The sequence below is a fragment of the Rana temporaria genome, chromosome 1 (assembly GCF_905171775.1).
Source record: "Rana temporaria chromosome 1, aRanTem1.1, whole genome shotgun sequence".
Lineage (NCBI taxonomy): Eukaryota > Metazoa > Chordata > Amphibia > Anura > Ranidae > Rana > Rana temporaria.
The window spans coordinates 44201724-44229077 of NC_053489.1; the positions used below are offsets into that span (position 1 = coordinate 44201724).

General features: G+C 47.2%; 1 protein-coding gene across 2 annotated transcripts in view; it reads left to right on the top strand.

The window, feature by feature from the left end:
• The window catches only part of POLI (DNA polymerase iota), a 62491-nt gene extending 35663 nt beyond the window's left edge, over window positions 1-26828 (top strand). The window contains exons 7-10 of one of the 2 annotated variants that reach the window (XM_040337144.1): window positions 4112-4203; window positions 5576-5709; window positions 12431-12636; window positions 26065-26828. In XM_040337144.1, coding sequence (XP_040193078.1) covers window positions 4112-4203; window positions 5576-5709; window positions 12431-12636; window positions 26065-26757 — 1125 coding nt within the window. In that variant the 3' untranslated portion in view covers window positions 26758-26828. The remainder of the gene's footprint in view (window positions 1-4111; window positions 4204-5575; window positions 5710-12430; window positions 12637-26064) is intronic. The other variant, XM_040337155.1, reaches the window with a different exon arrangement.
• The last annotated feature ends 526 nt before the right edge of the window (window positions 26829-27354 follow it).

Consider the following 27354-nt stretch of genomic DNA (forward strand, 5'->3'; position numbering starts at 1 on the left):
CCAGTTGATAAGCGCTTGGAAGCACTACTTAAGAACTCCTTCACTACTGCAGGGGCAGTAGTACAGCCAGCTGTGGCTGCGATTGGGGTCGCTCAAGCATTATCGGATCAATTTAAGCAAATGCTTGAACTTATTCCGGCCCAGCAGGCAGAAAAATTTTCGGATGTCCCTAAGGCCATATGTTTTACGGTAGACGCAATCAAGGATTCTATCCAGCAAGCGTCACGTTTATCGTTATCCCTTATCCATATGAGAAGACTCTTATGGTTAAAAAGCTGGGAGGCTGAGCCCCCATGCAAGAAGCTCCTGGTAGGGTTCCCCTTCCATGGAGGACGACTCTTCGGAGAAGACCTAGATAAATACATTCAGACCATTTCAAACGGCAAGAGTACTCTCTTGCCAACTAAGAAGAAGGTTCAGGGACCTGCGTTTAAACGACAGTATTCCCCTGGGCAGGGGCCCTCTAATGCCAAGCAGTATCGACGGCCTCCTGCAAAAGCAAACTTCGGCTTCAACAGCAGATCACAAGGACAGGCTGTTAGAGGCAAAAGGCAGTGGTTTCGCAAACCAGCAAAACCAGCCCCCAAGCCAACCTTATGAAGGGGCGCCCCCACCCACGAAGGTGGGGGGAAGGCTGCGACTCTTTTCAGAGATTTGGGAAGCCAGCATTCCCGACGAGTGGGTACGGTCTTCCGTGGCCACAGGCTACAAATTAGATTTCCTAAGGTTTCCTCCTCCTCATTTCCAGAAGTCGAGGATTCCAAACGATCCGGAAAAGGGAGCCGCATTAAGATCGGCATTAGATCATCTACTTTCCCAGGAAGTAATAGTAGAGGTACCAGTCCTGGAACAGGGGCTGGGTTTCTACTCCAACCTATTCATCATCCCAAAATCCAATGGAGATGTCAGGCCAATTTTGGACCTAAAGATGGTAAATGCATATCTAAAGATCCGCTCATTTCGGATGGAATCCGTGCGGTCAGCAGCTGCCACACTCCAGAAGGACGACTTCATGGCGTCCATAGACATAAAGGATGCCTACCTTCATGTTCCAATTTATCAGCCACATCAAAGATATCTACGCTTCATGGTGGCTTCGCGTCACTTCCAATTCGTGGCGCTTCCCTTCGGGTTGGCTACGGCCCCCCGGGTGTTCACGAAGGTCCTAGCTCCAATCCTAGCCAAACTAAGGATCCAAGGGGTCACGATCCTAGCATACCTGGACGACCTCCTAGTCATAGATCACTCGTCTCCCGGCTTGGAGCGAGCAGTGGCCCTCACGGTCCAATACCTCGAGAGGTTCGGCTGGGTCCTAAATCGAGAAAAGTCAGCTTTCCAGCCCACAAAGCAGTTGGAATATCTCGGCATGAGATTAGACACAGAACAACAAGGAGTGTTCCTACCTCTGAGGAAGGTAAAAGCCATCAAGGAATTAATCCTACTGGTTCTAAGCAAGAAAGAACCGACTATTCGCCTATGTATGAGGTTACTAGGCAAGATGGTGGCCACATTCGAGGCGGTACCATACGCCCAGAGCCACACTCGCATCCTACAGGCAGCCATCCTGTCAGCATGGAGCAGAAGGCCACAGGCCTTGGATATCCCGTTGCCGCTCTCATCAAGAGTCCGACAAAGTCTGTGTTGGTGGTTAGACCCTCAGAATCTACTGAAGGGGAGGTCTTTCAGCCCAGTGGCTTGGAAGATAGTGACCACAGACGCCAGCCTGACGGGCTGGGGAGCAATTTTGGATGGTTGCACTCGCCAAGGTACTTGGGCAAAGCCAGAGAAGCAGTTGCCCATCAACATCTTGGAGCTCAGAGCTGCTCGACTAGCCCTCAGGGCTTGGACGTCAAAATTGCAGGGGTTCCCGGTGAGAATTCAATCAGACAATGCCACGGCCGTGGCATACATAAATCACCAAGGGGGAACCAGGAGTCAAGCCGCTCAGAGAGAGGTGAGCTTGATTCTTCTATGGGCAGAGGCTCATGTGCCCTGCATATCGGCAATATTCATTCCAGGAGTGGACAACTTTCAGGCGGACTTCTTAAGCCGCCAGACTCTATGGCCGGGGGAATGGTCTCTGCATCCACTAGTCTTTCAAGCACTCTGCCAAAGATGGGGAGTGCCGGACGTGGATATCATGGCATCGAGACTCAACAAGAAACTAGACAGGTTCATGTCCCGCTCAAGGGATCCGATGGCCTGCGGAACCGATGCGTTGGTTTGCCCTTGGCATCAGTTCAAACTTCTTTATGCGTTTCCCCCGCTCCAGTTCCTACCCCGCCTGCTGCGCAGGATCCGGGTGGAGCACATACCAGTCATCCTGGTAGCTCCAGCATGGCCCAGAAGGGCATGGTACTCACTAATCTTAAGGATGGTAGTGGGAGACCCTTGGACTCTTCCTCTACGGCCAGACCTGCTATCGCAAGGTCCGATCCTCCACCCTGCCTTACGGCATCTAAATTTGACGGCCTGGAAGCTGAATCCCTGATTCTCAGGGGTAGAGGTCTGTCTCAGAAAGTAATCTCTACCCTAATCAGAGCCAGGAAACCGGTCTCTAGGGTGATTTATTACAGGGTCTGGAAGGCCTATGTAGGCTGGTGTGAGTCCAAGCGATGGCTTTCTCGCAAATTTACCATCGATAGAGTATTAAGTTTTCTCCAGCTAGGAGTGGATAAAGGATTGGCATTAAGCACAATCAAAGGACAGATTTCTGCTCTGTCAGTGTGGTTTCAGCGGCCGCTGGCCACCCACTCGCTGGTTAAGACCTTCCTTCAAGGGGTCTTACGTATTAGACCTCCAGTTAAATCCCCGCTTTGTCCGTGGGATTTAAATCTTGTTCTGTCAAGTTTACAGAAACAACCGTTTGAGCCGTTGGCTGATATTCCTTTGGTTCTACTGACAAGGAAGTTAGTATTTTTGGTTGCCATAGTTTCCGCAAGAAGAGTTTCGGAGCTGGCAGCCTTATCCTGTAAGGAACCATATCTTGTTTTTCATAAGGACAGGGTCGTTCTCCGCCCTCATCCTTCCTTCCTTCCGAAGGTCATATCCAGTTTTCATTTGAACCAGGATTTGGTATTACCATCCTTCTTCCCTAAACCTACTTCCAGAAAGGAAGGGTTGCTGCATACCTTGGATATTGTCAGGGCCATGAAGGCCTATCTTAAAGCTACAAAGAAGATCCGGAAGACAGATGTGCTGTTCATTCTACCGGATGGGCCCAAGAAGGGGGCAGGCAGCTGCAAAGTCCACCATTTCTAGGTGGATTAAGCAATTAATCACTCAGGCCTACGGCTTGAAAGGGTTGCCTCCTCCAGTATCATTAAAGGCTCATTCTACTAGAGCCATGGGCGCCTCCTGGGCAGCACACCACCAGATCTCTATGGCTCAAGTTTGCAAGGCGGCAACCTGGTCTTCTGTCCACACGTTTACAAAATTCTACAAGTTGGACGTAAGAAGGAATACTGATACTGCCTTCGGGCAGGCAGTGCTGCAGGCTGCAGTTTGAGACCCTCGGATTCCGGGGGCTCCTCTTGTTCGAGTTAAATTTAAAAATTTTATTTTTCTCAACTAAGTTGGATTTATTATGATTTGAGTATATCTCTAAATTAAATCCTTTTGTCTTGGAGATGTTCTCCCTCCCCTCATTGTAAGCATTGCTTTGGGACATCCCATATAGTAATGAATGCCGCTCTGTGTCCCGTGATGTACGATAAAGAAAAAGAGATTTTTAATACAGCTTACCTGTAAAATCTTTTTCTTGGAGTACATCACGGGACACAGAGCTCCCACCCCTCTTTTTTGAGGACCATTTTGGGAGGCATACTGCTTGCTACAAAACTGAGGTACTCCTCCTATGGGAGGGGGTTATATAGGGAGGGGCATTTCCTGTTTGAGATTGCCAGTGTCTACACCTGAAGGTACTCCATATAACCCATATAGTAATGAATGCCGCTCTGTGTCCCGTGATGTACTCCAAGAAAAAGATTTTACAGGTAAGCTGTATTAAAAATCTCTTTTTTTTTCTTATTGTTAGGTTTTATTGTACAGACTTTATTTAGGTCACCATTCCTGTATGATGTGTTTTTTTTTGTTTTGTTTTTCAAAACAGTCTCTCAGTGAAGAAGATTCATTTAAAAAATGTTCCACAGTATCGGAAGTAAAACTAAAGATCGAGGAACTACTCCGGAGCCTTTTAAATAGGTAAGTGTACGTTTTTCATTTTCATTCAGGTTAAAGTAGATGTGAAAACTAATGCCGCGTACAAACGATCATTTTTCAGCATTAAAAAAAAAAACGTTTTTAAAAACGTCATTTAAAATGATGGTGTGTGGGCTACACATTATTTTTCGGCTTCTAAAAAACGACAAAAAAAATCCGAACATGCTGCATTTTTTAACGTTGTTTTAAAAATTCCCCTTTATAGTGCCGTTGTACGTCACCGCGTTCATAATTTTTTAAAAACGATGGTGTGTGGGCAACGTCGTTTTTAATGATGAAGTTGGAAAAATTTCGTTTTTTGGACATGCTGGAAAACGATGTTTTCTTTCATGCCGAAAAATGATCGTGTGTAGCAATTGCCTTGCACGGGATTGTCGCGCGAGTGATTGCTTCGGGAGCCAGCAGCCAGCTTTCCATTGCTTTCCATTGCTTTCCATTGCTTTCCATTGCTTTCCATTGCTTTCCATTGCTTTCCATTGCTTTCCATTGCTTTCAATTGCTTTCCATTGCCTTCCATTGCCTTCCAGTTTGCCCAGAAAACGGTGACACTCATTGCAGTATACAGCAGTGAGCCAATCGCGGCAAGCATTGTATTCTACTTTGGTCTAGGGGAATCGGCTATTTGTTTTAAAATATGAGCAGTACTTACCGTTTTCGAGATACATCTTCTCCGCCGCTTCCGGGTATGGGTCTTCGGGAGCGGGCGTTCCTTCTTGATTGACAGTCTTCCGAGAGGCTTCCGACGGTCTTATCCATCGCGTCACTCATAGCCGAAAGAAGCCGAACGTCGGTGTGGCTCTATACTGCGCCTGCGCACCGACGTTCGGCTTCTTTCGGAAAATCGTGACGCGATGGATGCGACCGTCGGAAGCCTCTCGGAAGACTGTCAATCAAGAAGGAACGCCCATTCCCGCAGCCCATACCCGGAAGCGACGGAGAGGATGCATCTCGTAAACGGTAAGTACAGCTCATATTTTAAAACAACTAGCCGATTCCCCTAGACAAAACGAGCAGGAATCTAAGGGGAAAATGTGTTATGTACGGGTGAACCTCCGCTTTAACAAGCTCTGTATTCAGCAACAGAGTGCATCGCCCGCCGGGATTGACTGAGCGGCGCATACTGTATGTAACAGTATTACCGAGCATCCGGCGGGCTTCACATTCATCTGGCGGCCTCTGCACCCGGCGTATAAGACAACCCCCGCTCTTTGGCAGTGTAATTAAGGTGTAAAAGCTCGTCTTATACGCCGCCGGAAAATACGGTAGTTTTCTGTGTATAGAACATACAACATTGCACATTTTACAGGGAGATGCCTTTGTAGGGTCGATTAATTGTTAACTTTTATCTCCCTAGACTGTATACAGATGGAAGGAGTTCTCATACCCTGCGTCTCACCCTACGACAGTTCTCCCCGACCAATAGATATTTCAATCGAGAAAGTCGCCAGTGTCCTATCCCCAAGAACGTGATTCAGGATCCGAGCAGTGGTGAGCAACCCTCTGGGTGAAATGTGTCCGGTGCTCGCTCAGCAGATTCTGCAGTGTTGGCTTTGGCAGTTTTTCAATGGAATTTGAGACTAGAGAGGCGAACAGATTGACTTGCTGTGTGTCCTGGTTTGGACTTCAGTGATTTCCAGGAAAGTCATACAGTAATCCCAAGGTTCTCTTTAACCACTTCCCGACCGCCGCACGCCTATTTACGTCTACAGAATGGCACGTACAGGCAAATGGGCATACAGGTACGTCATTGCCTTTCCGCGGGTCGGGGGTCCGATCGGGACCCCCCCCCCCCCGCTACATGAGTGATCCCTTTTATAGGGAGACTCGATTGATGACGTCAGTCCTACAGCCACACCCCCCTACAGTTGTAAACACACACTAGGTGAACCCTAACTCCTACAGCGCCCCCTGTGGTTAACTCCCAAACTGCAACTGTCATTTTCACAATAAACAATGCAATTTAAATGCATTTTTTGCTGTGAAAATGACAATGGTCCCAAAAATGTGTCAAAATTGTCCGAAGTGTCCGCCATAATGCCGCAGTTACGAAAAAAATCGCTGATCGCCGCCATTAGTAGTAAAAAAAATAAAAATAATAAAACTATCCCCTATTTTGTAAACGCTCTAAATTTTGCGCAAACCAATCGATAAACGCTTATTGCGATTTTTTTTTTTACCAAAAATATGTAGAAGAATACGTATCGGCCTAAACTGAGGAAAAAATAAAATTATATATGTTTTTGGGGGATATTTATTACAGCAAAAAGTAAAAAATATAGAATTTTTTTCAAAATTGTCGCTCTATTTTTGTTTATAGCGCAAAAAATAAAAACCGCAGAGGTGATCAAATACCACCAAAAGAAAGCTCTATTTGTGGGGAAAAAAGGACGCCAATTTTGTTTGGGAGCCACGTCGCACGACCGCGCAATTGTCTGTTAAAGCGACGCAGTGCCGAATTGTAAAAATGCCTTTGGGCATTTAGCAGCATATTGGTCCGGGGCTTAAGTGGTTAAATGAGGGAAAACAAGGAAGGGAACAGAAATGTTTCTAATGCTGCGTACACACGATCGGAAATTCCGACAAGAAATGTCCAATGCAAAATTCCGACCGTGTCTGTAGGCTCCATCGGAATTTTTCTGTCGGAATTCTGAGAGCTGGTTCTCAATTTTTCCGACGTCTATATGCAATTTCGATGCGCAAAAAAACACGCATGCTCAGAATCAAGCAGAAGAGCCAAACTGCCTATTGAACTTCATTAATCTCGGCTTGTCGTACGTGTTGTATGTCACCGCGTTCTTGACGGTCGGAATTCCCGACCAGATTTGTGTGACCGTGTTTATTGCAAGACAAGTTTGAGCAAAATTCCATCAGAAAAAGCATCCAAGGTTTTTCCGACGGAAAATCCCATTGTGTATGTTTGTGTCCTTGTTGCAGTTTTTGTTTACCTCTTGTCTGATGAAACTGTAGACATTAAGCTTGGCCATACATGGCACAGACTTCAGCAGGTTCCTCATGAGCCGGTCAAAATTTGAGCTGTTGGTTGCCTTGTTGGCCTCATCCTGTCCGAAATACCTAGATCTGCAAATCAGGAGAAATCAGGGCAGAAAACTGATGGGCAAGCAGCAACTGCATCCAATCAGACACAGCCACTGTTCAGGTATGCTGAGAGTGCTGGCTGTTAGAATACAATAGCTGGCAGTGTAGATTTCAGATGGACGGGGGAACCAATGGCTCCATGGTTGTGTATAGCCAGCTTTTGGGAGGGGAAATCTGTTTAACGGAGCCCTAAATATCAGAAAATAAGTATTCTTATCCTTTTCCAATGCAGGGGCAGCCTGTCTGTTAGGGGCGCACAGGTGACGCGCCCCCCATCCATGCGTCCGGCCCCATAATATACATGCAGGGCGCTGGATGCATGGATTCCAATGGGGGTGTTTTACTTTTTGTTTTTTAAGCACTTGATTAGAAAAAGGGTGGGCTCAGAAGCGCAGAGCAATGCGCCCCGAGCCCAACCAATAGCGAATGGTGGGGGGGCTTAGGGGGTGCCAATATTTTAATATTAAAGCGGGGACCCACCCAAAAATTGAACTTCCGCTTTTCGCAATCCCCCCTATCCCCCCCTCCGGTGTCATTTGGCACCTTTAAGGGGAGAGCAGATACCTGATACAGGTATTTGCTCCCACTTCCGGGCATAGATAGTCAAGCCACCTGCAGCTATCTACACCACATCCAGCGCCTCCTCCACCCACCCCCGCTGTCTTCTAGGAGAGACACAGGTCCCAGAAGACAGCAGGAACCAGTGGGATCGCGCATGCGCAGTAGGGAACCGGGAAGTGAAGGTTTCACTTCCTGATTTTTCTGTTTCAATGATTTTTATTTGTTTTTCAAGTAAAGATTATATGCGTCAACACAGAGAGCAGCGAACAATCCTCGCATGCTCTGCACATAGTAAGTCGTAATAAAAAGAAAAAAAAAGGGGGGAAAGGAAAGTAAAAAAAAAAAAAAAAAAGGGGGGAAAACAATCAGAGAAAAAAAAAAAAAAAAAAGAAAAATAATTTCAATCATAACAAACAAAAGTAGGAGGGAAAATGATACTGGGTAACATATGAGCAGGCATCCAAGCATATAGACAATATCACATTACTACAAATGCTTGCTATACTAAATATAGAACCATTATTGACCCAAATTGAGGGATGGATCCTGAATTGCGGCCCCTCTACATAACATAACTAATACTGAAGGCCAATCAATGACCAATATTTAGATATTGAAGTCCCTCGGAGCCCAAATTCTCCATCAGACAACACATTTTACAGATAGTTAAGATAGCTGAGTCACTTCGTAGGAGTCAGGGACGAGTAAACTCACAACTAGAGGATCTGGGCAGCTCAAAATCATAACAAGTAAGATACCTTCAGCATATATTAAACCTAAATGACCCCGGTAGGGGAGTCCTTAGTCCCCAACATTACAGAAAAGGTCTAGGTTTTAAAAAAAAAAAAAAATAAACGGGGAGGGGGGATGGGGGGGGGGGTAATTCAGAGAATCCACAAGGGCAAGGCACTAGAGATAGAAGAAAGAAGAAACAGGAGAAGAAAGAAGAGAGAAGGGTGTGTCCATCCGGGAATCTTTGATCGATCGACTGAAAAGGCATCTCTATGTCGCAGGGGCCTGTAAGTAAGTGAGCCAGGGAGACCACGTCTTTTCAAAAAGGGGTTGTTTGTCATTTAAAACGCTCACTATTTTCTCATTTAACATGATCCAGTTTAATTTCCGTTTTAGCAATGTTAAGTCTACAATGGGGCTTTTCCAAGCTGTCGCAATAGCTATCTTAGCAGCTAAAAAAATAAAAAATATCAAAGTCTGGGCATGTCTGGGAATATTATCCACTGGTTTGTTTAGGAGGGCGACTGAGGCGTCTTTAATGATATTCACCATTGTGACCGAATGAATAAGCGCGTGGACCCTGATCCAAAAGCGACGCACCCTAGGGCATGTCCACCACACATGAAGTGGTGTGCCCACCTGCCCACAACCCCTGAAACAGGAGGATGAGACACCAGGATACATTCTGGAGAGTCGCTCCGGCACCAAGTACCATCTGGCTTGTACCTTGTAACCCGCCTCTATCAAAGCCACATTGAGGATGCCTTTATGAATTCTTGTACTCCAACTACGCCAATCCCCCGCCTCAGGACTAATGTTCAAGTCCCTCTCCCATGCCACTTGATACGGGAGCCTAGTGAGAGGTGTGGTCAGCTGTTTATAGAGCGTAGAGATGCCCCCCCGGAGAGCCGAGTCCTGCACACACCTACTCTCGAAGGCAGTGCGCGTTGTCAAGTCGGACCCATTGTTCTCTAACGAACGGAGAAAATGCTGAATTTGCTGTAAGCGGTAACTCTCCGAGGAAGGCATCTCCAAGCTGTCTATGTAATATGATGACGGGCGTATTCCCCTGTGGTCAAAATAATCTCCTATCCGTAATAATCCCTTGTTGACCCACCATCTAAATCCGTCGGGACGCCTGCCCGGAGGAAACCGAGGATTGCCAAACAGGGGGGCCACTGGGGTATGTGCTGACCTTAGAGCCCATCTTCTACATCCCATTTCCCAAACATTAAGGGAATGAGAGAGTGTTGGACTCAAAATCGCTTTGCGGTATTTAGGGGATGTCCACAGGACAAGGTCCATAGCTAATGGAGAACACGCCTGAGCCTCCAGGGAGACCCACTCAGGACAATAGTGACGGCTGTGTATTTGGGTTAATTGAGTCAACTGTGCTGCTAAATAATACTTGCGAAACTCGGGCACTCCCAAGCCCCCCTCCTCTTTGGATGTGTATAATGTTGTTCGAGCTATTCTAGGGCCTTTCGGACCCCAGATATAGTGAAAAATTTGAGATTGAAAGCGGCGTATATCAGCGGCAGGTACTGGGATCGGCAGAACCCGAAAGAAATACAATAACCGTGGAAGAACAATCATCTTAACTGAGGCGATTCTGCCCACCCAGGACAAGCTTATATCGGACCATGTCTTCACGTCTTCAATCAAGCGGGCAAATAGGGGCGGGTAGTTAGTCTTGAATAATGTGGACACATCGGAAGTCAATTTAATGCCCAAATAAGAAAGGGACGACTGTTGCCACTTAAAAGGGAATTGAGCTTTAATACTTTCTAACGTTGAGGTTGGCAAGTTTACATTCAGTGCCTCCGACTTGTCCCGATTAATCAATAGGCCCGAAATTTTACCGAAACGGTCTAATAGGGACAGGAGATTCGGTATGGTGGTATGGGGAGATGTAATAAACAATAGGAGGTCGTCCGCAAATAATGCGCATTTATGATACTTCCCCCCACTTTCTATACCCAGAACATCCGGATGATGGCGGATTGCTATAGCTAAGGTTTCAAAGGCTATGACAAATAGAATGGGGGATAATGGGCATCCCTGCCTAGTGCCCGAAGAGATCGGTATCAAGTCGGATTTGTGACCTCTCAACAGTATTTGCGCAGAAGGGGAGCTATATAGAGACTGCAAAGAGGCCAAAAAGGCTGGGCCAAAATTCCATTTGTCCAATACTCGAAATAGAAAGGGCCATGACAAGGAATCAAATGCTTTGCAGATATCTAGGGATAGCAACATCCCTTTTCGGTGTAGTCCCCCATCCCACGACGAGCGTAATATTGATATAAGATCAATCGCCCTCCTGATCTGGTCAGCTGCCTGTCTATGGGGCAGAAAACCCACCTGGTCAGGGTGAATATAGTCGGCCAAAAATGTCAACATCCTATTTGCCAAAATTTTTGTAAGTAGTTTTAGGTCCGTATTAATTAAGGATATGGGTCGGTAATTGGCTACATCACTATGGTCCTTGTGGGGTTTGGGAATAAGAGTTATAAAGGCTCTGTTAGAATCAGAGTCTATGGGACCACCTTTCTGTATATCTCTAAAGACGCGCGTTAGGGAGGGAGCCAGTAGGGTGGAAAATTTTTTATAATAAAGGGTCGTGAACCCGTCCGGTCCCGGTGCTTTACCCTTGGGGGCCTGCTTAATAGCAGCCAGAACCTCTTCAACAGCGATATCCCTATCCAAGAAGGCTTTGTGTTCCTCTAATAAGGATGGAATGGGCAGATGTTCGACAAATGCATCGAACTCCTGTTGCCCTGTGTCCTTGCCACCATTATATATTTTATTATAATAGGAATGGAACTTCCTGATTTTTCTACCGATGATGGCGGCGGCAGCACCCGAGAGCCGAGGGACAGATGAGGTTTCCTTATTTTAAAAGTCAGCAGCTGCAAAAAATAATCAGCGGAACGCAGCTTTAAAGTGGAGGTTTGCATTTATGAGATTAATGACAATTAGAATCGGCTGTTTTTAAAAAAAAAATACGTCCGTACATACCGTTTCCTATATGTGTTCTCACCGCCGCTTCCGGGTATGATGGTCGGGGGGCTGGGCGTTCCTAATTGAGTGACAGGCATCCGACCGATGCATACAGCGCGTCACGAGATGCCGAAAGAAGCCGAACGTCGGTGCGCAGGCGCGGTATAGAGCCGCACCGACGTTCGGCTTCTTTCGGCATCTCGTGACGCAATGTATGCGTCGGTCGGTCGGATGCTCTTGCATTTTGGCAGACTGGATCAGCGGCATCCGGATTTAGACAGACAATGGAGTCCATTTACTCCTGGACACCCATAGAGCAGAGCGGGCTCTGTCTGTGTCTGCTCTGCATAAACTGAGCGGACACGGACCTGTCATCTGCCCCACTCTGCTCTGATCAGCAAGCAGATTCCCTGCTGATCAGAACGGAGGGTCTTTAGAATTCATTAGTCGGTATTCCATATGCTATGTGCTAGAGCCATACCCAGCAAATATTTAGGGGGGAACGCAACAACATTAGGGGGTTACGATGGACCTAACAATTTTTTTTTTTTACCAATATGACCTCAGTCCTTCAATCAGTTCATCTGCAAGTCATGTGTCAAGTCCCATTCCTTCAGCCAGCACTCTGGCCTGTATGTCAGTGGGTTGCCAAAGATTTGGGGATCGTCTGAGACTACTGCCGGATCTGTATGAGGAAGTCTTGAAATGAATGGATTGCTGGACAGGGACATAATGACCTCCTTTCCTCTTCTTGTTCATCTCTTTCATTTATTAGCTTTAAGTTTTGGTTTAATGTTTTTTTTTTCTTTTCTTTGGGTAGAGAGTTCTTTCTCCGTTCTGATGGAACTACTTATGAAGCTTTTTGAGAAGATGATTGATGTTAAGTCACCCTTTCACCTCACCCTTCTAAATGTCTGCTTTTCCAACCTCAAGCCTGCTCAGTCTTCAAACTCATCACGAAACTCAATTGGGTTTTACCTAACTCAAAAGAAAGGATCATCAACGGAGGCCAGTCAGATCATAAAGGTAAGAGGACAAACGCTTTAGACTGGGTGCCGTGATGACTACGTGGTTATCGGGCAGGCCCGGACTGGGACAAAAAATAGGCCCAGGCATTCTAAGCTGAGCAGCCCATTTTAAAAAAAAAAACGAATTACCGATAATGGCAACCGGTTTCTCTATGTATTTTAGTTATATTTAGCCTGCTTCAGTCACTGTAACTGACTGCGGATCTAATACAATCTAATATGATCTAATGCCCTACGTTAAAGACAGCCCTGGGAAGGGGGGGTATCTATATATATATATACCCAAAAGGTGTCCCGAAGTCGGACTGCATTGCTGGTTTGAAATCGTGCGGTAATGCAGTCCGACATTGAAGGGGGGGGGGGGCAATTTGACAGACATCAGTGCGGGTTCATGCACAGATGTCTATTCAAATCGCCCCTGAAGTCGGCAAAAGTAGTACAGGAACTACGCAAAGTCGGCGTCGCACTGATTCAGACAGTACTATTGCCGGCAATACCCTCCAATTTGGCATGCGATTTGACATGTCAAATCGGCCCAATGTGAACGTGGGCTCAATTCAGGACACCTTTTGGGCACAAGAACTGTTCACACAATGTCTAACTGATGCCATCACTTTGACTTCTTTCACACTGAGGTGCTAAAAATAGTGCCTGAAAGGTGCCTCTCAAGCCTCCCCAGTATGCTTTCACACTGTGGCGATCCGCTTGCAGGATGGGAAAAAAGTCCTGCTACCATCATCTTTGGGATGGTTTGGATACACTACTCCAAAAACGCCCTGCCCATTTAAATGAATGGGCAGCTCTTACGAAGCGCCAGCAAAGCGATTCGGCAGCGCCGCTTTTTGGGTGCTTTTAACCCCTTCTTTGGGGTTAAAAGCGCCCCGCTACCGCCCGCAAAGTGGCGCTGCAGTGCCGGTAAAGCACCGCTAAAACAAGCAGCGCTTTAACGCTACCACGGGGCGGTCTAGGTGTGAAAGGGGTCCTTCAAACTTTGTTCAGCATCACTCACATTGTGTAAAATCTCTTTCATACTGAAGCAATTTACAGGCGTTTTTTCGCTAAAAATAGCGCCTGTAAACTGCATCTTCTGTGTTTTCACACTGAAGTGGTGCACTTGCAGGATGGGAAAAAAAGTCCTGCAAGCAGCATCCTTGGGGAGGTACGTGAGCGGTGTATACACTGCTCCTCTACCACCCCTGCCCATTAAAATTATTGGGTACCGCTTTCAAAGCACCATAAAAGCACTTTGAAAGCAGCGTTAAAAAGCAGACGCTTTTAACCCCTTCTGGGGGGTTAAAAGTACCTGCTAGTGGCGCCAAAGGGCTGCTATAAGGCTACTTTCACACTGAGGCATTTTGCAGGAGCTATAGTGCTACAAATTGCGCCTGCAAAGCGCCCTGAAAGAGCCGCTCCCTTCACTCCAATGTGAAAGCCCGAGTGCTTTCACACTGGAGCGGTGCGTTGGCAGGACAGTAAAAAAAGTCTTGCAAGCCTCTTTGAGGCACTGTAGGAGCGTCCCTGCCCATTGAAATCAATGGGCAGCGCTGCCAAAGTGCCTGCAAAGCACCTCAGGAGTGGCACTTTGAACCCTTTATTCGGCCGCTGGCGGGGGTTAAAAGCGACCAAAAGCGCAGCAAAAATGCTAAATGCTAAAAATAGCGGCGTTTTACCGCCGGCGCCTCAGTGTGAAAGTAGCCTAACAGCGGTAAAGCGCCGCTTAAACTAGCAGCACTCTACTGTTAGCGCTCACACTGCCCCAGTGTGAAAGGGGTCACTAAGACTCAGAATGCTTTTATTATGAATAGTTTATTATTGACAGGCATGATAAAAAAAAAAACATTGGTAGACAAGATATAGAAAAAAGAAAATTGACAGGCAAGATAAAAAAAAAATACATTGACAGGCAAAATACAAAAAAATACTTTGGCAGCCAAGATACAGAAAAAAAATGACAGGCAAGATGCAAAAAAAAAATACATTGGCAGCCAATATACAATAAAATTAAATAAATAAAATTAAATAAAAACACATTGGCAGGCAAAAAAAAAAAAAAAAAACACTGGTAGGCTGGCATAGTATCACTTACCTTTCCAGCAGTCCAGCACCTTTTACGACATCAGGCAGAGGAGACCTTCTCCAGCTCCTCCCCCTTCACGGTCACATGACCTGTCCTCTTCATTTCCTCCTTCTGAGCAAACAGATTCAGAAGGCTGGCTGGACGGCCGCCAGATTCAGGTAGAAGTGCGGCAGCGTAATGGATCGCAGATACGTTGCACCGCCGCAAGTTTTCATCGCAAGTGCCTGATTCACAAAGCACTTGCGATGAAAACTACGCCGGCGGCCTCCGGCGCAAGGCGGGCCAATTCAAATGGGCGTGTGCCATTTAAATTAGGCGCGCTCCCGCGCCGGACCTACTGCGCATGCTCAGTTTCGCAATTCCCGTCGTGCTTTGCGCGCCGTGACGTCATTTTTTCGAACAGCGACGCGCGTAGCGTACTTCCGTATTCCCGGACGTGTTACGCAAACGACGTTAAATTTTAAATTTCGACGCGGGAACGACGGCCATACTTTAGACAGCAATACGATTGCTGACTAAAGTTAGGGCACCAAAAAAAAACGACTAACTTTGCGACGGGAAACTAGACTAGCGGCGACGTAGCGAAGGGGAAAATCTGTCGGGAATCGCCGTAACTCCTAATTTGCATACCCGGCGCTGGTTTACGACGCGAACTTCCCCCAGCAGCGGCCGCGGTATTGCATCCTAAGATCCGACAGTGTAAAACAATTACACCTGTCGGATCTTAGAGCTATCTATGCGTAACTGATTCTATGAATCAGCCGCATAGATACTCTGAGAGATACGACGGCATATCTGAGATACTCCATCGTATCTCAGCTGTGAATCTGGCCCATAGTTACATAGGTAGTCAGGTTGAAAAAAGATACAAGTCCATCAAGTTCAACCACAAGAAATAAAACAATAATAATATCATACAATCACATACACCCAATTCTATACCCACAGTTGATCCAGAGGAAGGCAAAAAAAAACAGCAGAGCATGATCCAATTTGCTACAGCAGGGGAAAAAAATCCTTCCTGATCCCCCGAGAGGCAATCGGATTTACCCTGGATCAACTTTACCTATAAATGTTAGTACCCAGTAATATTCTGTACATTTAGGAAAGAATCCAGACCGTTCTTAAAGCAATCTACTGAGCTGGCCAGAACCACCTCTGGAGGGAGTCTGTTCCACATTTTCACAGCTCTTACTGTGAAGAAACATTTCCGTATTTGGAGATGAAATCTTTTTTCCTCTAGATGTAAAGGGTGCCCCCTTGTCCTCAGTGTTGACCGTAAAGTGAATAACTCAACACCAAGTTCACTGTATGGACCTCTTATATATTTGTACATGTTGATTATATCCCCCCTTAATCTCCTTTTCTCAAGAGAGAATAAATTCAGTTCCTCTAATCCAGGGGTGTCAAACTGGCGGCCCTCCAGCTGTTGCAAAACTACAAGTCCCATGAGGCATTGCAAGGCTAACAGTTACAAGCATGACTCTCACAGGCAGAGGCATGATGGGACTTGTAGTTTCGGAACAGCTGGAGGGCCGCCAGTTTGACACCCCTGCTAATCTTTCCTCATAGCTGAGCTCCTCCATGCCTCTTATCAGTTTGGTTATAAGTACTAACCAATCTTAACCAGAGCTTCTGATGGTGGAGATAGATTTTGCTTCATATTAGTACCAGGTCACAGTCCTCGGGATCGCTTCACCAGTAGGTGAGCAAGCCGTGGTCCAGTAGCAGATATAGCAGGTAGCGATCAAGCAGAATTGTAGTCGGAACCAAAGTTCAGTAACAAGTGATTGCAGTTTGGGATCAAGCAGATGTGTAGTCAAGGAACAAGCCAAAGGTCAGCAACAAGTGGTGGTAAGGAGAACTGCATGTATGCAAGGGAAAAAGATGTATGCTAGAGCAGGGCTCAAAATTTGAAGTCACGAGCCACTAGCCAGGCCTTGAAAGTTACTCGCCACCCAACCCCTCCCCTGCCCTGCCCCTAAGTCCGCCCCTAAACACACCCTCATAAATGATTTCATGAAATTACATTGTTAAATGTTTTATGCAGAATGAAGTTACAAAAATAAATATTAACAACAATATTAACATAAAGCATATCAGTAACCATCAGTGCAGCCTCACATTAGCCATTAAATGCAACTTTAGTTTCCATGAATGCAGCCACACTGTGCCCATCATTGAAGCCTCACTGTTCCCATCAAATGAAGACTTTCTGTACCCATCAAATGGAGTCACCGTGCCCACAAATGCTGCCCACAATCGCTGCCCACTGTGCCCATAAACGTAGCCACACTGTGCCCATAAATGCTGCTCACTGTGCCCATAAATGCTGCTCACTGTGCCCACAAATGTTGCCCACTGTGCCCACAAATGTTGCCCACTGTGCCCATAAACGTAGCCACGCTGTGCCCATAAACGTAGCCACGCTGTACCCATAAACGTAGCCACCCTGTGCCCATAAACGTAGCCACACTGTGCCCATAAATACTGCTCACTGTCCCTTTAAATACTGCGCCCATAAATACTGCTCACTGTGCCCATCAATGGAGATGCAGGTTAAGCCAAGTCCAGGTGACAAAACACATCAGAGACACATTGGTACGCACATGGACCAGGCAACTTGGCTAATATAATATAAGAGAAGTGAAGCACTCACCATGGTGTGTGTCATGGAGCCAGGTCTGTGTTCGGCAGCACTGTAGTAAGGTCCCGCCCCCCTAGACTGGCTTGTGCGATAGACTGAACACTGATTTAATCTACTATCACAAGAGCTGGTCTAGGGGGGCAGGACCTTACTACAGTGCCGCTGAACACAGACCCGGCTCTGCAACACAGCCTGTATCTCCGTGACACACAGAGGAGGAGAGAGGGAGGGGAGCGCTGAAGCCTCCCCTCAAAGTGGCCCCAGTCCGTCCGTCCTGACGCTCTGTGTCCTCCAGCTGAAGCAGTGCAGGCTTCTGTACAGGACATCAGAGCGGTGGGGGGTTGCGGTATCGATCAGGGAATCCCCCTCTGGCCGCTCTGATGTCCTGTGGGAAAAAAAAAAGCCTGCACTGCTTCTGCCAGAAGCGATCAGCCAGGAAGCTGTCAGACTGGTCCACCCCTGCTCCTCACTCGCACTGCACATAAATTCCATCGCCAAATGCGAGGAGGCGAGTGCACATTTTGAGGGCTGTGCTAGAGAGAGCACAATAATCTGGCAAACAGGAAGTTCAGAGAAATGGCTTTAGTCGGGAAGTTCATGGGAGGAGCAAAGAGTTCAAGGTTCACGAGAAACAAGAGGCAAGGCGAGACTGTCCTAAGAGATCAGATAGGAAGTTGTCCAGCATCTCAGGTTGCACAGCGAGAAGAGCTACAGCCAGACACCACATAGGTTGCAGGTTCAGCTCTGGACCCTACAACAGCCTCAACATCTCAGGTTCCTGTACACCTTGTAAGCATAAAACTCAAAGTGAGAGCTGAAGTCTGATAACAGTCCGTCACAATGCTTTATTTAGTAAAAGATAAGCGATCTGGATGTCCCGTTGTTCTGTAGATTAGTGCATCTCGTCGGATAATGCCTTTGACGATCTGCGCATGCGCAGGACATAACATCACACCAATTGATCTCTTGATCAGCTGGCATGACATCAACACTGCGCATGTGCAGATCGCCGGAGTCATTATCCGACGATCAGCAACGCGCAGTGTTCTGTCGAATATTGCAGATCATCTTCCGCCTGTGACGGGATCAGTGATGTCTTGCACATGCGCAGAGACAGCGAGCCAGAATATGATGATTACATTCTCCCTCCGCACTTTGCTGATCTTGGATAATGCCTCAGACAATATGTGCATACGCACTGTTGACATCGTGCTGATAATCAATGTGCTGATTATCAGCACAGACCCCCCCCACAAAAGGGAGAGCCTCCGATCGGCTCGAACCAAGGAATGACATTTATCGGCACTTCCTGGTTCATGCGATGATTAGCTGTGATTGGTTACAGCTAATCATGTGGTAAGAAGAGGTGGCTTATCACGATTGGAGATGCGGCGTGTCAGACTGACACGCCGAACTCGCGATCGCCGTGCTGCGTGCCCTCGCGGGCGCGCGCCGGCATGTTATCCTGTGTCCAGTCAGGATAACAGAACCACTTCCCGGACGTCCATATGCTATTGACCGGGCGGGAAGTGGTTAACCACTTAACGCCCGCCGCACGACTATTTACGTCCGCAAAATGGCACGGACAGGCAGAAAGACGTATATTTCTTTATCGTACATCACGGGACACAGAGAAGCATAGTAATTACTATGTGGGTTATAGAGAGTACCTTCAGGTGTGGACACTGGCACGCCCTTAAGGCAAGAAGTTCCCTCCCCTATATAACCCCTCCCATACCGGGAGTGCCTCAGTTTTTTGCCAGTGTCTAAGGTGTTGGTCACGAGTGAACATGTGCTCCAAGGAACTCCACTGGAGGGATCCATATTGGATGTAAAAAGCCTCCATGAAATCCGGATCCGTCCAAAGTGCTTCTGAGCCAAAGTGGACGGTACCCGGGCCCCGGTTAAGAAGAACGGGGTTTGGCCTGTAATGCTTCTCTTTGAGAGCTGGATCCTGGTTATTCAGTACTTTGGTCAATTTCCTAATACCAAAAGTTTACTGACAGGGTGCGATATGGGTCCAGGGGTGTGGTGTTCCTGTCCATGGACCCCGGTCCCTGAAGGTCTATAGACGCTGCTCTCCGTGATGGGTGAAGATTGGACTGTCTGTTTTTGCAGAGTCCTGCAGCGTTGGATCAGGTAAGTGAAGGTGCTTCAGGACTTGGTCCTAGGAGTAACCTTCCTTTATTTGAGCCATTATGTTTGCCTAAAGCTATCTGTCTGTGCTTCTCCTATATGGTCCTGTGTGTTGTGGGGAGGAGGGGTATCTCTAGTCAGGTAGTTAGCCCCTCCTGTGCAGGTTAAAGCAGAAAAAAGTTGTCCAAAATGTTTGGCTTCACTTGGCTTACCTGGTCCTCACATGGAGCTGTGGTGTTCCATCCTCATGCATGAGCGCGTAGCGTCATGCGCGCGCGACATTGATGTGTCTTAGGCGCACGCGCGCGCACAAATGAATTTTTTGTACGCTGCTTCAGTGCGCACGAATGTGCGTGGCGTGCTCCGTGAGATGCGTGTGACGACATGTGCGCGCGTGCGGCTACGTGTGCGCGCGTAGCCTCGTGGTGCACGCCTAACAGCGGCGCGCGCGTGCGCATGCGCGCAGGGGGTCTATCTCAGCTGTTCTCTATGAGACTTGAGATTACAGGACAGAGCAGGTCAGGTGATTACACCTAGTCCTTATATGCTCCAGTCCACCTAACTGGTTCTGGCTGACGGTGGACACAGAGATCTTGTGCACATACTTTCAGTATTTAGTACTGGTGGTGGACAGTGACATCTGCTTAAGGCGCATAGTGGGCTCGGCACCTTGCCAACCATCAAATAGCAGCGTCAGTGCTGGTCTATAGGTTCGCAAGTAGTTGCAACTATTGTGAGTACCTCAGCTTTATCATGGCTAAAGGCTCAGGGACTAGAAGCAAAAAAGCAAAGGGATCGCCATCTGGCTCAGAGGATCTCGGGCATGCTCCTGCGGCTGCTCCTGATAAATTGGAGGAGGCCCAGGGTGAACCATCAGGGCTGTCAGATGCCTGTTCTGCCCTTGTCCCACCTGCTCCAGTTTTTGTGACACAGGAGGCTCTGGCCTCAGCTATGGGGGGTCTGGAGCAGAGATTAGCGACCTTGATTGCATCCTCTCTCTCAAGGGAAAAACGCACAAGGTCCCCCTCTCCCTCTGAGGAGTCCCTCGATTTGGGGCATGCATCCTCAGAAGAGGTTGATTTACCCTCTGGAGATCTGGCAGAAGGTCAGCTGGAAGTAGTGGACTCTGAGGATTCCACTTTGGGAGAACCCTTTTCGGCGTCGCAATCCGAAAAATTGTTGGTCCAGTCCCTCACTGAGATGGTCCGTTCGGCCTTCAAGTTGCCACTTTTAGAGCCAGCTTCAAGTGCAGTCTCATCTTTAGGCTCCTTAAAAGCTCCTCAAGCTAATTATTCCTTCCCGGTTCACCCCCTGCTGGAAGGGCTTATCTACAAGGATTGGGAACATCCAGATAGATATTTTCTTCCTCCTAAGAAGTTTTCGGTTTTATACCCCATGGAGGAACAATTCACTAAAAAATGGGGCATCCCCAAGGTTGACGCAGCTGTGTCCTGCGTAAACAAATCTTTGACCTGTCCAGTAGACAACGTTCTGGTATTCAAAGATCCGACAGACAAGAGATTAGAGACTTTATTAAAAACCTCTTTTGCTTCGGCGAGAGGAATAACCCAGCCTGCAATTGCGGCTATTGGGATTTGCCAGGCCTTGAAAGACCAGTTTAAAGGGGTCTTAAAGGAATTGCCGGCACAACAGGCCCAGAATTTGGCTGAGTTTCCCAGAGCATTATGTTTTGCCATAGATGCTATTAAGGACTCCATTCAGCAGTCCTCACGTCTCACTCTCTCGCTAGTTCATATGCGCAGATTACTCTGGCTGAAGAACTGGTCTGCTGAAGCCCCGTGTAAAAAATTACTGGCGGGGTTTCCCTTTCATGGAGAGCGTTTGTTTGGGGAAGATCTGGATGCTTATATTCAGAAAATTTCCAGTGGCAAAAGTACACTGTTGCCAGTAAAGAAAAGGTTTAGGGGTTCCCCCTCCTTTAAGAGATCCTCCTCTCCTATCCCTAGTACTTCCGGTACCAGGCAGTTCCGACGGCCTCCTGGACGATTCAATGCAGGTGGGAAGCCACAGGGCCAGCCTCAGGCTTCCAAAAAGCCTTGGAACCGTAAGCCACAGGCCAAGCCAGCAACTAAGTCAGCATTATGAAGGTTCTCCCCCACTCAGCCGGGTGGGGGGAAGGTTTCAGCTGTTTGCGGAGGCTTGGCTAGACAGGATCCAAGACAGGTGGGTCCTCTCTACGGTCTCCGGGGGCTACAAGCTGGAGTTGAGCGAATTTCCTCCACCGCGCTTCTTAACCTCGAACGTCCCAAAGGACCTCGGCAAAAGAAGGTCCTTAGCATTGGCCTTAGATCATCTGTTATCCCAAGGGGTAATCAGAGAACTGCCAGTGGAAGAACAAGGTTTGGGGTTTTATTCCAATCTCTTCACCGTCCCCAAACCAAACGGGGATGTAAGACCCATCCTGGACCTCAAGGCCTTAAACAAGTTCCTAAAGGTCCAATCATTCCGGATGGAATCGATCAGGTCAGTGGTGGCCTCCCTGCAAGGAGGGGAACTACTAGCGTCCATCGATATAAAGGACGCATACTAGCACGTTCCTATCTTTCTCGACCATCAGAAGCTGCTTCGCTTCGCGGTAAATCAGCGCCACTTCCAGTTCGTGGCCTTACCTTTTCGTCTGGCCACCGCTCCTCGTGTTTTCACGAAAAGTATTGGCTCCACTGTTAGCCTATCTAAGGTCTCAAGGCATATCCATAGTAGCCTATCTAGACGACCTATTGGTAGTAGACCGGTCAGTGGCCGATCTAAACTCAGCGGTACACAGAACCGTAAAATTTCTGGAATCCATGGGTTGGGTTCTCAACCTGGACAAGTCAGCCTTAATGCCTGTGCAAAGGCTCGAATATTTGGGTCTACTCATAGACACAAAGCTAAAAAGGGTCTTCCTGCCCCAAAGGAAGTTCGAGGCTTTAAGAGAACTAGTTCAACTAGTCAAAGCAAAGCGTCAGCCTCCCATTCGCCTCTGTATGAGGTTACTGGGAAAGATGGTAGCCTCGTTCGAGGCCGTTCCATTTGCGCAGTTCCACTCAAGGGAGCTTCAACATGCCATTCTGTCCGCTTGGAACAAAAAGGTTTAGGTCTTGGATCTCCCTATGTCTCTCTCCCGGTCAGTCCGGCAGAGCCTTTGTTGGTGGCTGGTTCCCCGGAACCTGCTAAAGGGGAAGTCCTTTGTTCCCGTGACATGGCAGGTTGTGACCACGGACGCCAGTCTGCTAGGCTGGGGTGCAGTCCTGGGAGGTTTGTCTCTCTAGGGGAAATGGTCAGCCTCCAAGAGGTCTCTACCCATAAATCTGCTGGAAATTCGAGCAGTCGATCTAGCCCTGTCAGCTTGGTCAGACAGGTTGAAGGGTCTTCCGGTCAGGGTTCAATCAGACAATGTCACTGCCGTGGCATACATAAATCACCAGGGGGGCACAAGAAGTCGTGCAGCCCAAAGAGAGGTGAATCGAATCCTGACCTGGGCAGAGAAATATGTCCCATGCATATCTGCAGTGTTCATTCCGGGAATAGACAATTGACGAGCAGACTATCTAAGCCGCCAACAGGTGCTTCCAGGGGAATGGACTCTTCACCCCGACATCTTCCAGAGCATTTGTCAGAGGTGGGGAACACCAGATGTCGATCTCTTTGCATCGAGGTTCAATGCAAGGGTGGGCAACTTTCTGTCCCGGACAAGGGATCCACTTGCTTACGGCACGGATGCACTGGTGTTCCCATGGGACCAGTTCTCCCTAATGTGTGCGTTTCCTCCGCTGCAATTATTACCCCGTCTTCTTCGCAGGGTAAAGTCGGAAGGAAGACCAGTGATTCTGGTGGCTCCAGCGTGGCCCAGAAGGGCCTGGTTCGCGGACATTGTAAGGATGTCCGTGGGGCAACCGTGGTCCCTTCCGCTTCGGCCGGACCTATTGTCCCAGGGGCCAATATTCCATCCTTCCTTACCGTCTCTCAATTTGACGGTTTGGCTATTGAGTCCCATATCTTAAAGAAAAGGGGTCTCTCTAATGCGGTGGCATCTACTTTGATTAATGCCAGAAAACCGGCATCCAGACTTATCTATTACCGAGTTTGGAAATCTTATGTGGCCTGGTGCGAGACCAGGGGTTGGCATCCCCGGAGGTATCTCATTGGCAGAATTCTGGAGTTTCTGCAGTTAGGGGCAGACATGAAGTTGGCCCTAAGCACCATTAAGGGCCAGATCTCGGCCTTATCGATTTTTTTCCAAAGGCCACTAGCTACACATTCCCTGATCAAAACCTTTTTGCAAGGTGTGATCCGGCTTAGTCCACCAGTCAAGATTCCCTTGTGTCCATGGGATCTGAATCTGGTCCTTTCTGTCTTACAGAAACAACCATTTGAGCCCTTGGCTCATATTCCTTTGGTCCTTCTGACCAGGAAGGTGATATTTTTGGTAGCCATAACCTCCGCCAGGAGGGTTTCGGAGTTGGCGGCCTTGTCTTGTAAGGAACCGTACCTTATATTCCATAAGGATAGAGTGGTCCTACGGCCCCACCCGGCTTTCCTACCTAAAGTTGTTTCAAAATTTCATTTGAATCAGGATCTTGTTCTCCCGTCTTTTTTCTCAGAACCTAGTTCTGCAAGGGAGAAGTCTTTACATACGCTAGACGTATTAAGAGCAGTTAAGATCTATCTTAAGGCTACTGCTCAGGTCCGGAAAACTGATACATTGTTTATCCTGCCAGAAGGTCCCAGATGTGGGCAGGCAGCGTCGAAGTCCACTATCTCCAAATGGATTCGGCAGGTCATTACTCAAGCCTATGGCTTGAGGGGAAAGGTTCCCCCGTTTATGGTTAAAGCACATTCCACTAGAGCGGTGGGTACTTCCTGGGCAGTGCATCATCAAGCCTCCATGGCTCAAGTCTGCAAGGCCGCGACATGGTCGTCTGTCCATACTTTCACTAAGTTTTATCAATTGGACATAAGAAAGAATGAGGAGAGCGCCTTTGGGCGCAGTGTGCTGCAGGCTGCAGTTTGATTCCTCATGTCTGATGCCGCCCGGCTTATTTCTTGGGGTCTCCCTCCCCTCATAGCATTGCTTTAGGACGTCCCACATAGTAATTACTATGCTTCTCTGTGTCCCGTGATGTACGATAAAGAAAATAGGATTTTTATAACAGCTTACCTGTAAAATCCTTTTCTTGAAGTACATCACGGGACACAGAGCACCCGCCCCTCTTTTTGGGGTATTTGGGACACTTATTGCTTGCTACAAAACTGAGGCACTCCCGGTATGGGAGGGGTTATATAGGGGAGGGAACTTCTTGCCTTAAGGGCGTGCCAGTGTCCACACCTGAAGGTACTCTCTATAACCCACATAGTAATTACTATGCTTCTCTGTGTCCCGTGATGTACTTCAAGAAAAGGATTTTACAGGTAAGCTGTTATAAAAATCCTATTATACGTCCTTGCCTTCTAGCGGGTGGGGGTCCGATCGGGACCCCCCGCGCTGCGTGCGGCGGGCGGGTTCCCTGGGGGAGCGATCCGGGACGACGGCGCGGCTATTAGTTTATAGCCGCTCCGACGCGATCGCTCCCCGAGGCTGAAGCACGGGGAGAGCTGTATGTAAACACGGCTTCCCCGTGCTTCACTGTGGCGGCGTATCGATCGAGTGATCCCTTTTATAAGGGAGACTCGATCGATGACGTCAGTCTTACAGCCACACCCCCCTACAGTTGTAAACACACACTAAGTGAACCCTAACCCATACAGCGCCCCCTGTGGTTAACTCCCAAACTGCAACTGTCATTTTCACAATAAACAATGCAATTTAAATGCATTTTTTGCTGTGAAAATGACAATGGTCCCAAAAATGTGTCAAAATTGTCCGAAGTGTCCGCCATAATGTCGCAGTCACGAAAAAAATCGCTGATCGCCGCCAATAGTAGTAAGAAATTTTTTTTTATAAAAATGCAATAAAACTATCCCCTATTTTGTAAACGCTATAAATTTTGCGCAAACCAATCGATAAACGCTTATTGCGATTTTTTTTTACCAAAAATAGGTAGAAGAATACGTATCGGCCTAAACTGAGGAAATTTTTTTTTTTATATATATGTTTTTGGGGGATATTTATTACAGCAAAAAGTAAAAAATATTGTATTTTTTTCAAAATTGTCGTTCCATTTTTGTTTATAGCGCAAAAAATAAAAACCGCAGAGGTGATCAAATACCACCAAAAGAAAGCTCTATTTGTGGGGAAAAAAAGGACACCAATTTTGTTTGGGAGCCACGTCGCAGGACCGCGCAATTGTCTGTTAAAGCAACGCAGTGCCGAATTGCAAAACCTGGCCTGGGCATTTAGCTGCAAAATGGTCCGGGGCTTAAGTGGTTAAGCAGGGACCCCAGTGTCATATATAATTTTTCTAATACCCCTATTTTGTAATTCCAATACTAGAAGGGTTCCATTAAACAAAGTACATGGTATGGCATGTTTGGTAGTCTGGGAATCCCAAAACTGACCACATTTATGTTTCAAAATCAGAATCTGCCTAACTCAATATGTTTTATTTTCTCCTTTTCTAAATAAGGCCCCCGGAGCAAAGGCAGAGAAGGATCCCAAAGACAACGATCCTTCAAACTTGTGTTTGGTGGAAACGGATCCCTCTTCTTCGCTGTCTCTCCCTGACCACATAGATATGGACGTGTTCAGTCAGCTTCCTGAGGACATTAGGAAGGAAATCCTCTCCAGCCCACAGACTGAAACAGGACACAAAATCAGCAGAACCACAAGACCATCACCGTGTCCTAAAGGAATACAGAGTTTCTTTATGAAAGCCAGCTCTAGGCATCCACAGAGTTCTTCTGTATCTGAACTGCCAGGGCAAGGTCTACATAACACGATGGACTTGGGTGACCCACCACTTTGGATAAAGCACAGCTCATGTATAGACAGTGATAATGGAAAGAGTGGGGAGAACACCGCTTGTGCCAGTTCCTCCTCTTACATCTCATGCAGCAACCAAACGAGTCAGCCCTGTGAAGGAGACATGGACTGTGCAGAATCCAGCGACAGCATTTTTCCTAAAAGTGTGGATATGAATGTGTTTTCTCAGCTTCCAGAGGAACTACAGAAAGAACTAATGGCGGACTGGAAGCACAAAGAACTCACCCCCAAAATTCCTGCCATTAAATTGCAGGAGAAAGTGAAGAACGCCAAAGGTCAAAGGCCAAAATCCTCAGCAAAGCTGAACAACCTGCTAAAGTATTTTAAACCAGGTTAAAGAATGCAAGTGTGAATATGAAAACCTCTGGGGTTGGGATTATGTGGGCAGCAATGATAATCAAAAAAATATATAAAAAATTAATTTATTATGCAAAATGGTAGAAAAATTCATGACAATACAATATCACATAAAATAAGAAAATGCAGGCATATAAATAACCAGAAGACACAATGCCACAATACAAAGTTCCCCATGCGGAACAGGGGAACTTTGTATTGTGTCTTCTGGTTATTTATATGCCTGCATTTTCTTCTTTTATGTGATATTGTATTGTCATGAATTTTTCTACCATTTTGCATCATAAATACATTTTTTTATAAATCTTTTTGATTATCATTGTTGCCCACATAATCCCAACCCTAGAGGTTTCTTTTCACATTCACAATTTTCAAGGGATGATGGCAACCACATGGTCACCTGTATAGGTTGGTTTATTTACGAAGAATGCAAGTGAACCTGGTCTTTCCCCATGCAGGTCAAATAACTGATGCCCTCCCCAGCCGCACATACTCGCCTTTTCTTTTGCTTCCCTACTGATATGTTCAGCCAGTCTTCCTTACTGCTACTTTCAGACAGTCTGTATAAAAAATGATG